This window comes from Cyclopterus lumpus, chromosome 3 (genome assembly GCF_009769545.1).
Source record: "Cyclopterus lumpus isolate fCycLum1 chromosome 3, fCycLum1.pri, whole genome shotgun sequence".
Classification (NCBI taxonomy): Eukaryota; Metazoa; Chordata; class Actinopteri; order Perciformes; family Cyclopteridae; genus Cyclopterus; species Cyclopterus lumpus.
In genome coordinates this window covers 6,952,786-6,968,176 of record NC_046968.1, presented here as the reverse complement: position 1 = coordinate 6,968,176, position 15,391 = coordinate 6,952,786, and the positions used below count along the sequence as shown (strand labels likewise).

Sequence of the window (15,391 nt, the reverse complement as noted above, 5' to 3'; positions counted from 1 at the left end):
GCAACACGTCAAAGCATTCAGCCCGGTTTGAACATGCATAGATTCAACGAGCACTGCGTGAGCCATTATGAAGGGGAAGTTCTGTTGAAGGGTCGATAAGCCCACCAGCCCTGCCCTGTAATGCAAATGAAGTCTGCTTCTCCGATGTGCTCCGAAGCGCGGCTTTTATTTTGAAATCCGGTACCGGAAAGGGTTTCTGTTAAAGTTCCCTCAGCTGAGTACCGCTCCCTGTCAGTCCTCCTCGCAGAGCTGCGGTCCAGCTCTTCTACAGTCTGTTGGCGAACATGAGCGACAAAGGTCTGTCGGACGAGGCAGCGGCATCGGCCTGCAAAGATGGAGACCCGATCACCAAGGTACGTCTGCTGTCGGCCCTTTTGTTCAACTTCTACCAAGGCAGCCGAAGCCAACCGCTCAACCCGACGGCTGGACGAGACGCTCGCTGCGTCCATTGTCGGACAGCGACGTTCCTCCGGGATTGTGCGACGAGGGGGGGGGGAAACACGTTAGCCGATGTTTACGGTGAATGCTGTGGCGCCGTAGCCGCTTAAGGTCACTAATGTTCGGTGGGTTTTTTTTGTATTACTTTTTTATATCGCAGGCTGTTGTAAGCTAGCTAACTTTCAGCTGCACTCGTTACTAACTTGTTAGCGAAGCTGAGACGCGACAACAAGTAACTTACGTTAAATATCACTAAACGGCCCGTGAGTTGGTCGTTAGGCGAAGCCGGACCAGAGTAACGTATCCTCTCATGTGCTGTGGCGTGACGCAGGCGGACGGCTAACGTAGGCGGTGTCGCGAGCACAAACTGCCCACGCTAACTCTGTCTGTTCTATCTTTTATATAAGTTATATATTTCTAGCCACACACACACACACACACACACACACACACACACACACTACTGTAAACAACACACACTTGCTCAGGGACAGGCCCATGACGCCATATTTCCCTAATTGCCAGGACACTGGAGCCCCCCCCCCATATTCTACACCCATGTGTTTTAAACCCAAGTTGAACTTCTAGTGAATTTGTAACAGCTTCCTTCTAAATATTTGCTCTGGTGGTTATTTACACCCATCAAAAGTCCACCTTAAGACTTCCAAGCACGTGGGCCCCCCTCATGAAGTGTGAGCACAATCCCAGAGCTAAGTCCACATCTGATGAGAGTTGTTGTCATGAATGAAAGACCTCACAACACAGACAGCCGTGTAACCCCCTCTGTTGCGTCATGATCCACTTCTCTGTTTGTTTGTTTGCTTTAAGTTCCTCCCACACAACCAGAGTTGCAACAGTGGAACTGAACGCACCACTTCTGTGTCATCCCAGTGGACCCTCTTGGAGTTTAGTGGAACTCTGCCAGGGGTCATGAATCTAGCGACAAGGTGGCGGAAGACCTGCAACTGTTTCGTGTGGACGTGGTCTGCATGGGGAACTGGATAATGCTGCAGCAGTGGGGGGGGGGGTCCTATGGCTGCGTTGTCGGTTGATGTTTTACCACACAGGAAAGGGGAACGCTTGCTAACCCACGGAGATAACGCTCAACTGTGAAATGCACCCGCTCTCGCACTCACACGCAACATCAGGATCCAGAGAAGGGGGTGAAAAACAAGACTCACCTAAATTTGACCCATGTAAGCTGTGATTCATGAGATGGTCTCCCCCCCGTCCCCCCTCCCCCCATCGTATCTGTTCTGACAATCCAAATGCACGTGACACTTCTGACCCCATCCATGGGCACGCAGCAGGACTCTTGACATGTACCTGCAACCTACAAGCAACAAGCCATTGTGAAAAGCATTGCTGTCACTATTGGCTCACAAAGGGTTTCGGACAAATTCTAGGACCTGATCAGGCTTCGTCCCCGTCACGGCATGTTTGTTTTTTTGCATAGAAAACAAGAAAGTCCAAGCAGGCCTGGCGCGAGGCATAACTATAAATGTGGCGATCATTGAATTATTATATGCGGCTGGTTGCACAGCAGTGGAGTTTGGCTGCGATCCCTCTTTTTTTTCGTAAGTGTGTGCCAGGATACAAATTTCCCTCCCGCTGGAATTCAAGCACGGCCAACAGGGAACGACGTACCTCGCAAGCAAATGTTTTTTTTTTACTTCACGCCGCTTAGAGCCACTGAAATTAACCATTTCACTTTGAGTGTTCTAAAGCTCTGTTATTGTGTTTGTTTGTTTTCTTTAGGATTTCATGATGCAGCAGACTATGCTGCGGGTTAAGGATCCAGTCAAGTCCTTGGATTTCTACACTAGAATCCTCGGCATGACGTGAGTATGTAGTGTGGGCGTCGGGGTCGACGAATCTGTATTTCCACTTTGCAACAAAGCATTCCCAAAAAGTGACACGATGCAAATTTGTGCAGCTTTTTCTGCGTTTGTGTGCGCTTTGAGCACGTCTCCCATACACAAACTGGACTCGGTGGCTAAAGTGTGTAGGGGCTTTCTTTCTGGGGTGCCAACATTTTATTTTATTTTTTTTCCCAGGCTCATGCAGAAGTTTGACTTCCCCTCCATGCGGTTCTCACTCTACTTCCTGGGCTACGAGGACAAGAAGGAGATTCCAACAGATGTGAAGGAGAAGACGGCCTGGACCTTCTCCAGAAGAGCCACCATTGAGCTGACGCAGTAAGGGTCTTCGTTTTACTCGCTGCTCCTCCTTTCGCCTCTTCATTTCTTCTCTTACCTTTTTGTCCCCAACCCTCCTGTCGTTTAGTAACTGGGGCTCTGAGGCTGATGAGAGCCAGTCTTATCACAACGGAAACTCAGATCCACGTGGCTTTGGTAAGTTTGCTTCCCTGTTTAATAAACAGACAGGGAAGATGTATGTATGTTGAAAAGTGACTTCCAATTTCCAGACTTTATTGTTTCACGAGAGTTTTCTTGTACGAAGGCATCTAATATATTACTGCATGGTCTTTTAAATTTGGGAGCACGCAGTAAAATGATTAAACATTTTAGCAGTCTTGATCTCCTTTTTTTTTTTTTTTAATTCATACAGTGCCAATTCATCTGTCATGTATTCCTTTTTACTACTGTGTGCTGTTTGAAGGCTGCGGTGTGGCTTTATTGTGACCGGTCTCTTGTTTGCTTAACAGGACACATTGGGATCGCCGTTCCTGACGTCTATGCAGCCTGCAAACTGTTTGAGGAGCAAGGAGTCACTTTTGTGAAGAAGCCAGACGACGGTAAGACGCGACATGTTTGTGACCTTCCTTTTCTTTCTTTTCGCCACGTCCCCTCTTCAGTTGGCCTAAACACTCCAAAATGGTAAATAACCAAAAATTGGGGTTGAAACGTCTTGATTCGAATTACAGTAGAGGTGAACAATGTTTGCTTTCTCACAGGTAATGTTATAATTGAAAGAATCTACCAAGACTTGTGCGTGTTTCGTTCGCGCCACCCCAAGATGTATTAAAGCAATGCATTTGCTGTATGCAGCTCTCAACAGATGATCCAAAAGTATTTGTAAATTAACAAAAGATATGAACTATGTATTGTCCTGATATACTGTATGGACTGCCAATAGCTTTCCGCGTACTGCCTCATTACATAACAGAAAGCACCTGCATGAACTGCAGTGTATTCTTGGTGTATCTTTTATTCTGACAACATCCCCCTCATCTTCTCCTCAGGTAAAATGAAAGGTCTGGCCTTCGTTCAGGACCCTGATGGCTACTGGATCGAGATCCTGAGTCCGAACAACATGGTGTCCATTACCTCCTAAAAGCTCTGACAGCGTGCCACCCGCTGCGGCGTGACCAGCCCGACCTGCTGCGGCTTCAGCAAGCGGGTCGTCTGAGTCGAAGGAAGAATTTAGTAACGCGCGCCGGAGAGCTGGGGGCGGGGGGGGGGGGGCGGGGGGTGGGTGGAGCCGGTTCACTTGGCACAGCGGCGTCGGTGTGCCGTGCCACGGGCCGGCAAATAGATTAGAGCGACCCGAGTTAATTCCTCTGGACAGCGACTACTTTGTGTAGCTGTGGGTTCGTCTACCATCGTTTGTATGTGTCTTCAAAGTGATGCGGAAAATAAACGCAGGTATTGCTGTATAATAAATGTGAAAAGTCACCGTTTAAACGACAATGAATTTGTGATTTTATTTTTTATTTTCTTTTGTAGAGTGGAGGCAAAAAAAAAAAGTAGCAAACACTAAAGGGCAGTGGACTATTCAGATTAAGGCGAGCAATAATCACCTCACCTGTGTTTTTGATCCCATTTCAGTCGAGAAGAATGTGATTTACAGGTGAGTTACAAATGTTTTCACAATGAATTATTCTAAAGTCCAATCTGAAAGAAATGAGTGTTTACACACGCGCTTCAGTGTCTGGCTTTACGTTTGGATGAACTCTCAAACCCAAACCGTGACATGAGCTGTTGCGATCTTATGATAATGTTCAGCAATCTTTTTTTCTTTGAAGCATACATAAAGTATGAAGGTGCATTTTTACATGCGTTCTGTTCTGAGAGCATTTTGGCCAAGTTACACAAAGTTAATGTGAACCAAACTTCCAGCGAGGCCCGTCTGCCTCCGACAACACGCTCGCTCTCCAAAGCAGCGAGACACATTTCCGATCTTTGCCACCTGCTTTTCATTCTGTCCACCAAGTCGGGGGCTACAAAGGCCGGGGAACAATGTGACTTTAGTTCTGCACTGTCCCAAAGGGGATTAAAGCAATACAATACAGTTCCTGCTGCTTCAGGGCCATGAATGTGCTGGAAAATGTTCCCAATATAGGCTTCCTTTGTGGACATCTTAAGTACATATAAAGACCAATCGAGGTGTGTTCGTGATCTCTAAAATCTATCTGTTTAGTTTTTTTACGTGCGGCAGTTAGAAATGATTTTTAGTAAGTCTTTGAATATGCATGTCGAATGGCTGAAGCCAGAATGGGGTCTTTCATGGCTCCCCTGAAGTCGTCTCAGGAATATCTTTGTTTCTTTGTTGCTCTGCAGCAGGGGCACGAAGCTCCCGCTTCTCGACAAAATATTATGCAAATCTACAGATAAATGTGCAAAGGAAACGACGCATATATTCGTCTGTCGATCGGGAACTGTGTCTCGACCTTTTGACCCCGATTGAAGGATCTGTGAGTGTGTTTTGGTGGAAGCCAACGTGAACGACGCTGACTGTTGCTTCTACGCACTGCTCTGATTGGTCCGTTTGGACGGAAATCAGGGATCTAATGCCTCGTCCTTAAATTGGGCACCGCCGGGGTTTGGTCACCACCGGGGGGCCGACAGGCTTTCTTCGTATGGAGGCTGGATTCGTTTATGTGAAGAGAGCCAACGGTACGGTGGTACGTCACTTCTGGGGGACCAAGAATTCTTGTGAGGGGGGGTGAACAGGATTCACCGAGAGCTCGTCTCAAGTCCATCTTCACTGTGCACTGGCTGGTTCTAATGTGCTCCATCACTAGTCTGATTTTATTACAACAGTGAAAGAACTCTGTCGACCTTTTAATGCAATTGTTGGTTGGCCGTTGCACCACATTGGGTCAAGAATTTAATTATACATCTCAAAAACTATTGGATGCAATGAAATTTGGAACAAGCCTTGATGATCCCCAGAGGATGAATCCCTTGGACTCCTCTCGGGCCACCACGAGGTGGGTAGTTTAGTTTTTTGAGTGAAATGTCTCGACAAACACCTGGATGCATCACCGTGGAATTTGGTATCCGTGGTAACATTAGGTCATAAGGTGACCCCCAGACTGTATTGCTCCGTTACGGTCTACACGTTGACCTTGACTTGAAACCCTTCATCCGACCTCGCATTGAGTTTATATCTACAAGTACATTGATACACTTCCCTCTGTATGTGTCTTTAACTTATTTCTACATACTTATTCTTTCTTACAAATTTATATTTATATTAAATAAGGTTTATTTATGGTATTTTTTCCAATATTTCTTCTAATACATAATCTTCTAATGCCTAATGGGAACCTGAGCTATTCTGTTGTTACCTTAAATCATATTTATGAAATCTTTCCTGATGTTCTGTGGCGTAATAATATGCTTTCATATCTTTCTGTCGGCTTAGTATTTAATTGAATTCTTTGTGGGATGACGCTTTAATTTTCTCTCTCGCTCGTTCTTGTAGGGGAAATAATATTTCTTGGCTGGGTGCGGTGCCTTCCTGGAGTCTCAAGTCATAATGATGTTCAGGCCTTAATTATGAGTCACAAAGAAATATCAGGAATATGTGATGGCTTCAGTATCAGTAGTAAAAAAATCTGTGTTTTCTCCCAGATTTGGGCCTGTATTGTGACTGCTTGACGTCTCAGCGTAAAAGATATCTCTCCCTGTATGATTTTGGGTTTCTTTACCACTAGAGGGTACTCTTAACCAAGTCACGGTGGGTCCATGTTGTGATTCATCGCCAAGGGAACATTAATATGCATAATATGATTAGCAAATTGTGTTATTAATTTGTCATCATTTCGGAATACAATAACAGCATTTTAATTGGATTCTTAATTTTTATGAACAAGTTTTTTATCATTTTTGTTTGATTATGCAACAACAAGGCTAACAAGGCAACATTTAATTGCCTTTTTTTTTTTGGAGTCTGATCCAGTCTGATCCAATCTTCTCAATTTTAATTAAGAACAATTCAGAACATGAACGGGTTCTTCAGAATGTTCTTCAGAACAGGAACGGTTCTTCAGAACATAAACGTTTGAACGGGTTCTTCAGAACAGGAACGGTTGAACGGGTTCTTCAGAATGTTCTTCAGAACATGAACAGGTTCTTCAGAACATGAACGGTTGAACTGGTTCTTCAGAATGTTCTTCAGAACAGGAACGGTTGAACGGGTTCTTCAGAATGTTCTTCAGAACAGGGAACGGTTCTTCAGAACATAAACGGTTGAACGGGTTCTTCAGAACAGGAACAGTTGAACGGGTTCTTCAGAATGTTCTTCAGAACATGAACGGTTGAACGGGTTCTTCAGAATGTTCTTCAGAACAGGAACGGTTCTTCAGAACATAAACGTTTGAACGGGTTCTTCAGAACAGGAACAGTTGAACGGGTTCTTCAGAATGTTCTTCAGAACATGGGCTTCTCTTGTCTACTCCTTGCTGCCAGAGTACTCAAACGCGTACCACTAAGCCACTTTAGCCGAAGAAAGTGTTCGACATTTGGATGCGATACTTCCGTGTTGAGCGTTCATGTCAATCCGATGAAAGTGTTTGAAAATGGAACGCTGCACTTACGCCGTGCGCGCCGAATTATGGGGGGCTGGATGTCACGCACGTCGGCTGGAGAAAGCGTAACCGTAAACTACTTTAGCCGAAGAAAGTGTCGCACTAACACTAAACTTTGATGTCAAGTATGGGGCCACAAAACATCCCGTTGGGCTGCGAGTTTGAGACCCATGCCCTAAAAACAATGCCCATAAGCTCACATCTCTCTCTGGGAGTGTGCTTATGCTTGAAGACCGGAGAAATTTGAAGTCAGGTGTTATTCACAGAAGCGCATAACCAACTGTGCTGAGTTGCTCGAAATAATTGTGCTCGGGGTCTAGATTTAACTGACATTACAGTAATAAAAACTGACTGGTGTCCACCGAGAATCCGGAAGCAGCCACATCATTATTATTTTAGTCTGTCAACTCCTCCTCCTCCTCCTCCTCCTCCTCCTCCTCCTCCACCACCACCAACACAACCCTGATCTGGCTGATGATTGAATCCTTGTCAGCCCCAGAACCTGCAGCGTTCCTCTGTCCCGTCAAGGCTGCCTTGAAATGGTTGTGTGTTGAGTGAATGACTGGGTGACAAAGAGCTGGACCACGGGGCCTCGGCTCTGGACGCGAAGCGTCCAGCTGACATTTCTGTTTATCCCTCTTTATTCCCAAAGGGAGAGAGAGAGAGAGAGAAGGGGAGACAGTAGCAGATACGCGTTGGCACTCTGAGGGGAGCGAGCCAGGGATAAAAATATTTCCTGTGGGTTATCTAATTGACAAACCGCTTCCTTTACTGTTCTACCTGCACCGCAGAGCCAACCTGGAATGGTTTCATTTAGTTTCAATAAAAGCTGCATGTCCATTCTTCGTCTAATGGACGGTTTTAATTGAGCCTTTTGAACTGTCCCAGTGGTCCAGTTCCCGGGTTCCAGACCTCTTCGTGACCGCCAGCATCTTCAAATAGAAGTACAAACCAAATGGATGATGATGGAGTCTCATCCCTCTTTCATTTCAAAAGCACAAACCAGTCTGCCGTTGCCTCTCTGGAATCCATCACACCACACAGCAGCGACACAAGAAACAAATGTGCCTATAAATTAAAACGAGATTTGCCTATACGATTTGCATATTTCGTAATAATGCCCGGCGCAGTTAATTCTCCCGGCCCTGCTGCTTCCATCATGTTCATGCCTTTTGTATTTTAATTCTCTTCTGCGACCTCGTTGAGAGAGGAAAATGTAATCAGTGGTTTCGGCCCCCCTCCCCGCCCGCACAATTACAATCAGTGTGCCCCAGTCAGTAATACACGAGAGGTCACTGATTCACAAATGCACCTGACCAGGTATAAGGTATAACCCCCCCCCCCCCCCCTGTGTGCAACACTGCAGGTAACCGTGCAGGAGCAGGAGGAAGAAACAACACACCAGCTGTTTAATATCATTAAAATACTATTACTGCTGAAGGCGATGTCACTGAAAGTCGTTGATGTCCTCACCCATTGTTTCATCAATTTGTCAAAACGTGGGAAGTGACTCATCTCGGCCTTCCATGTCAAGTGTTTCCTGTCACGAAACAATATGGGGGCCGTTCTGCGCGGTGAACCACGTCGGTCGGAGCAGCAGCCGTCTCTCCGCACGCCGCTTTCCATCCATTTGTAGAAGTAGCCTCCGACAATCAGGGAGGAGGACGACCCGATGGCGGTGGCCGTCGCTTAACGATGAGATGCCGTCACGTTATGATTACGGTCAACCTATGGAGCCCTTCACACGCAGCGGCTGTTAATAACACCAGTCCAATTTTAATCGACTCAAGAGGGACGTGCTTCTCTTTTCTGATTGCCCCCCCCCCCCCCGGTGGGACACGGGGATACATGCACGCCTGCTTTCCGCTGGCTTTTCACTACTTTTGCACACGGTGCCCACGTTGAGAATAAAACGATGTGTTCAGTCTGAATAGTAATACATGCATGTGTCCCGATGTGGCAAGTTTTTTATATGTTTTTCATTTGACATTTTTTAATAGATTCATCATCATGATGGATTAACTTCAACTTGACACTTGCTCAGTTTGATTAATACCCCGACATTAAAAACTCTCTGTGGCTGCTGTCGCCCGGAGCAAAAAGCCACACCGTGGAAAGTACCAGAACACCAGAGGATTGTCCCCCCCCCCTCCTTGTAATCTCCCCATATGCAGATAGGGCTGTTGACTATGAATCATGGTGAAAAGTGTCTGTCAATTATCTTTCTGCCATAGTCCATCCGGCTGGTAATTAGATTGAGAGCTAAAGGGCTTTCTTCTTCGCTTGGAGAGGAGGATTGTATATGTGAGCCATCAGGGCGAGCTAGTTCGGGTCAGCTTGTTGTACAAAGATGTGTGAGCCATTAATAGCATTAAAAGGCCCCGTCGGTGATTTCAGTAAACCATTTGGATTAGTTTGACTGGACAAATGCATTTTGATTTACATACTGTAATAGGGTGGCACACGTTATACCGAAAGCAGAGCGATGAATGGCACATGGCTCGCATGCACAGAGGACGTGAAACACATGTACATTTACAACCTCTGTACTTTTGTCAGAAGGTCACAGAAGGTCACTGGTGGTATTGTAGTACGCTGCTCTGAACCGACGTCGTAGAATCCTCGCTGCAGGTATCGCTTCCCGCTGCCCGCTCTCTTCACTTCATCAGCGGGCAGACCAAGTGTTGCTAATTGGAGAGAAAATGATAGGCAATTGGGGCGAAAGCACAAAGAGTTGTGTTCATGGTTGCGGAAAGATCGGCGTTGATATTTCGTCTGACGCGTTCAGAAACAGCTGGTGTGTTCGTTTTCAAGCCCGTCCACCCATTATCTGTTGACACTTCTCGGTTTCAGAGGCGCCGTGATTATTATTCTTTTGATAAGTACAGCTCGTGCTGCGGCTGAAAACAGTTTTCTCCCCCCCCCCCCCCCCCCTTCTCTTCTCTGATTCAATAATCTCTTCAAACAGCATTTGATTTCTATGAAATATAATGTTGTGTCGTTATTGTCATTTGCATGACTATTTAATTGTTCATGCGTGTTATGTGAACAAATAAATACGTATCTTAATGCCACTGGGAAATATAATCTGCATTACAAACACTAAAATAATCTTCAATTACTGGTAATCGCCAAAATGTCAGAGATCACTGCACCGGGACTTATTATAGCCACGCGATCTGAGTGGACCTGCAGTCATCCTCAGGAACCTTGACTCATGCTGGCCAGCCATCTGTTCAACATGACCACCCTGCAGTCTAAAGCCATGAGCGTGCAGATCTGGTGGAGGTTGAGCGTAGCATTTTCCGATGAAATCGTCGGATTCAGGTGACCTTCACTTCAAGAATACGGATAATGAAATGCTCTGTCGCTGACATGCTCCTTTATTGGGTCAGGACAGGTTTCAGCCTTTTTGCAAAAATTGCATTAAGGCCATCCGCGGTATCTTACACCCATCAGTGGAGCTGCTTCTTAATGCACATCCACTCTGGCTGCGAAAATCGCCCATGGTAGCTGTTGGAACAATTTGATCTTTGCATTGAATATCTCATTCATTTAGTAATCTTTTTTTTAAAATGTTATATCCATTGCAATTTCCTTTTCCTTTTTGTCCAACAGCTGTTGATCACCCACAGCTCATCAATAGTTGTATTATGACAGTGGTGGTGGTGGCAGCAGATTCTCTATTGAGAAAGTAACACATGATTGTGGATGGACCGACGTGCATTGGTTGTAGAACCACGGTGAAATATTGAAGCTCGACCCTCTATAAAACACTGTGTGCCCCCCCCCCCGTCTGGCGCATGTGGCTGTGATGTTGTATCAACACTTCCCTGCCAGCTCCTTTTAGCCTGGGAAATCTCCTCTGGCACGACATGTAGGTCACTATTAGAGAGTGTGGCCACTTATTGTTTCGACCATTACAAAGGTTTCACTGCGGTCAAATCACTTTCCAAACTTGTGATCTGAACTGAACGCCGTGCTGCATAATTATGGGCGGATTACAAGTCCCTTCCTAATTGTTTTGATCTTCTTATTAACTCTGCCAGGAGATAATGCGTGTGTGTGTGTTTTTTGTGTGTGTGCGTGTGTGTCTGTCCACGGCTAATCTCACATTATGCTGCAGCAAACTACATAATATGTTGGGCGTCCAGTAATGGCTTCATGCTCAAAGACCTCGCGTGGTTGCGGTGACTCACGTGTTCTCAAAGCACCTTTTATTGCCTGTTTCTATGCTGCTGTGGACTGCCTGCTGACTCCTCACACACCACTCTTAACGGCCCCTAGCCGGTAGCGATAACACAGCTGAGTGCATATGGTTCGTTCACTTTTATTGCTAACAGCTAATAGCTAACGGACTATATCAGTACACACACTGCGGTACCTCGCCGCCTCTCAGCTGCTACTATGCGGGCAAACAGCTCGAAGGAGTTCAACTTTGGGTTTTGTGGCATGATTGTACGTGTAGCTACCAGGGATTGGCCAACAGGGCAGATGTAACCAACGATTGATTCAACTCTCATTACAGGACATGGAACACAAGCGTAGTCATGGGCAGCTCTTGTTGTCTGGGGAACCCACTTCCACGAGTCACAGCGACAAAATAATTTGGGTAGTCTAGCTTTGGTTCTGTACTTTATCTTTTGCATTTCATCTCTTGTCTTTTTGTATTATATTTTATAATGCATATTGTGAAAAGTGAAAGTAAATGGCAAAGAAATAGCAATTTTATCTCATTTCGGGCTGTCGACTGCTGTTTTAGGGGTTTTAATGTTGGTTTTATAACAGATTTTAACAGATAGTGTCTTTATTCATGATCTTGAAAAAAACTTGTTATTCACTTGAAGATCACACTCTTGCCTTAGTGTTGTAGTATAACAGCCTCTGCATTATGCTGCATGTGAAAGGTCATATTCAGCGCGTTCATTCAATCCCACAATGCAGCAGTGATCATTGCAGACTCAACTGGCGGAGATCTGCACTCTGAGTGCCCCTCTCTAGTTGCACCTATTTTTTTTGTCCGTGGTTGTTTTGCATCTCTTTGTAGTCAATGTGTGTCTCTTTGTGGTCATGTTGTTTCCATTTGTAGACGATTTCTGTCTCTTTGTAGTAATGTTGTGTCTCTTTGTAGTTGATTTGTGTCTGTTAGTGGTAATGTTGTGTCTCTTTGTAGTCGAAGTGTGTCCCTTTGTAGTCGATTTCTGTCTCTTTGTGGTAATGTTGTGTCTCTTTGTAGTCAATGTGTGTCTCTTAGTGGTAATGTTGTGTCTCTTTGTAGTTGATTTGTGTCTGTTAGTGGTAATGTTGTGTCCCTTTGTACTCATTCTGTGTCTCTTTGTGGTAATGTTGTGTCTCTTTGTAGTCCATTTGTGTCTCTTTGTGGTAATGTTGTGTGTCTTTGTAGTTGATTTGTGTCTGTTAGTGGTAATGTTGTGTTTCTTTGTAGTCGATTTGTGTCTCTTTGTGGTAATGTTGTGTCCCTTTGTACTCATTCTGTGTCTCTTTGTGGTAAGGTTGTGTCTCTTTGTGGTAAGGTTGTGTTGTTCGGTGGTCGTTGAGAGTCTCTTCCTGTTGGCTACGTGTCTCTTTGAGTGACATTTAAGGCCGGGGTGACCCCCTCCACAGGAAGCCCGTTCAGTAATCCATCCTTGGCATTACGTATGATAATGAATCCTAAAGACGTCGGTGATCCCCTGACTCTTCCTATAGTCTCATCACACAGTTGACATTTGTGGGTTTCAGTGAAATGTCTCGACAACTGGGTTGCTGTGAATTTTTCTTTGCACATATCCATGTTGTCCTCAAAACCTGACCTCTACATCTAGCGCCACCACCAGGTTTGAGTTTTAACTTGTCACATTTGAGTCGGATGAGGACCCAAACCTTTAACAAGGAAACAAATGTGCTGCATAATGGAGAAACAGGCCACATTATGCCTCCATCGGCACAATATAATCTCTGAATAGAGGTAGGTAGTAGGCAGGTTTTATAATTTTTTATGGTTCCAGTAAACTAATTGGTTAAACACACTGTTTTGTTGGGCTTCAACAAGGGTTTGTCAAAGGGGTTGTGGAAGGTGAGGGATTTCAGCAGGATCCCGGTGAAGCAACGAATGATAACAATACCTAGCCTCAATACCAGCAACGCAATTACTGTGGATTAGCATGAAAAAGTGTCTGTGGAGCCGGGAAGGTCACGACCTGTTTGGAGCCCACAGTGTGACATTCGGCCATCGCCGATCAGCTGCTCCATGACTTTGCTGATAATCCACCGCTGTAGAATGAATAGGGGCGAGCTTGGGTGCGACTGAGAGGTGCGGCAATTATTTACCAACAATAGGTGTGTTTTCTCCTCTCTGATTCTGCTCTGAGGAACAGTGAAGGTCAAATGACACGTGTTGTCGGTCCTTATATAATCAAATCAAGGTGGTCCTTTCATGTATTCCCACACTACCTTATCTCATGTTCCAGTGCTCTTCTGTCTAACGTAGCATAACAATCATCTTGTAACAGAAGAGAAGTGCCGCGATAGCTTAGTTATACACGTCATAACCGATTTGGTTTGAATCCAGGTCACGGCTTGTCATCCAGTCTCAGCATCATTTCGGTCCCTCTGGACAGGGAAAGTTAAATATGTCCACATATACATTTCATTCTGTAAATTTACTTTTGCTCATTGTTGCAGTTGTTTCATCTTCCTAAACTAGCAAACAACACACGTGTGTGGTTCATAGACGACTCGTGGTTTAAAAGTTATCCATTTGTCATATCTAAAAAACGTGGCTTAGCTACACTTTATTTTTTATGAATTCATGCTGAGTCTTTTGATCCTGGCTGTGGCATTTCCAGTAATATTTTCCACTAAGCACCTTTTTATTTCTTGAATGTCTATAAGGGAAGCACACATAAGACTCCTTTTGTTACTTCATATAATGAGCTCATACTATGCGAGTGTATAGCGCTTATGTTTGATAATGTGCTGTAAAAGCGAAGTCTGCAGGGGGTTTTCATTCTCAACATAATGTCTTAAATGTGGGGTGTACGCGGCTTACTCACTGATGACCTTTTTCTCCTGTGTAATCGTATGCATGTACCAACACATTGTTACACTGAGGTGGGGGAGGGGGGGGGGGGGGGGCAGCAACATTAGAGTTCAGTTGGAGATCTCATTTCTGGCTACCTGAGAGAAGTGTAACGTTCATTCTCCTTTTAGCTCTGCTTTTGGTCTCCACCTACCCCTGAGAAAACGATATTCACCAGCTCGTCGCTGACTTGGTCTGCACCTTGGTTTTAGTAGATGAACTTGCTGAAACATCTGCCTGGCGTGTCTGGAGAACAACGAGAATGCTGAGCGTGAACTAGAACAGCAGAGCCGGCGGGGGCTGGATCACGGAGCTGAGGAGAGGAACCGCAGAGTTGGACTGGAATTCTGTGTGGGTTCATCCCAACCAGCAACACATTTCGCCCACTGGCGGTCATGTGATCCTCAGTGGGGCACCTGTTCCCTCAAATCCTGAAAAAAAACAACTCTAATTTTGCACAATTTGAGCACAATGAAATGTATCCCCGCTCAAAATCAAAAAAAAGTGGGCCAATAAGAGTGCAAGACTGTGGTATCTGTTTACATATTTATGTATGTCCTTCCCATTATCCGCTAATGGAACCTGTTGAGGATCAAAGTGTCTCTCTGTCTTGGACTACAGGAAAACAAGAACATTGTGTATCACGTGTGAACACGTGGCAATATATTGCCATCTCGGGGGCAACCACACAAAACACGGCCCGGCTCCTAAAAACATGCGCCACCGCGTCACGTTTGCATTGCGTTCGTTTATTCTGCGCATATTCTTGTGTTCTTGCCCCGTTTTGTATCGTCGCGTGACCTCACGGCACACACTAATTACTGCACTCATAAAAGAGAGGCTTAAAATGTCTCCGGACGGGGTTAAAATTAGAAACTGTGCCGGAGCGTCAGTGTCACTGAACTGACGCTCCTGCGGGTGCGGAGAGCGCTCGGTAGCCGGCGCGCGCACGGAGCAACTAGGCGCGCGCACGAGGATGGAGAACGCGTACAGCGATCTGATGGATTCCTGAAGGGGGACGCTGAGGGAGGACCGGAGACCTCTCAGACACTCGGTGCTGTGCTCATCATAAGGAGGATCCGGGGGACTTCCAG

At 45.5% G+C, this 15,391-nt stretch overlaps 1 protein-coding gene across 1 annotated transcript; it reads left to right on the top strand.

The window, feature by feature from the left end:
- Nucleotides 1-189: 189 nt before the first annotated feature.
- On the top strand, nucleotides 190-4,091 carry glo1 (glyoxalase 1). Its single transcript, XM_034529663.1, has 6 exons — nucleotides 190-353; nucleotides 2,197-2,279; nucleotides 2,496-2,636; nucleotides 2,725-2,792; nucleotides 3,107-3,196; nucleotides 3,644-4,091. The coding sequence occupies exons 1-6, from the start codon at nucleotides 285-287 to the stop codon at nucleotides 3,733-3,735; spliced, it is 543 nt and encodes a 180-aa protein (XP_034385554.1). The 5' UTR covers nucleotides 190-284; the 3' UTR covers nucleotides 3,736-4,091.
- The last annotated feature ends 11,300 nt before the right edge of the window (nucleotides 4,092-15,391 follow it).

What these genes read in the sequence shown, in the direction of transcription:
- glo1 (XM_034529663.1), top strand. Translation starts at nt 285, where the DNA reads ATGAGCGACAAAGGTCTGTCGGACGAGGCAGCGGCATCGGCCTGCAAA. An exon ending in GCCACCATTGAGCTGACGCA is followed by an intron (nt 2,637 to 2,724) that starts GTAAGGGTCTTC and finishes CCTGTCGTTTAG; the next exon opens with TAACTGGGGCTCTGAGGCTG. An exon ending in CTCAGATCCACGTGGCTTTG is followed by an intron (nt 2,793 to 3,106) that starts GTAAGTTTGCTT and finishes TTTGCTTAACAG; the next exon opens with GACACATTGGGATCGCCGTT.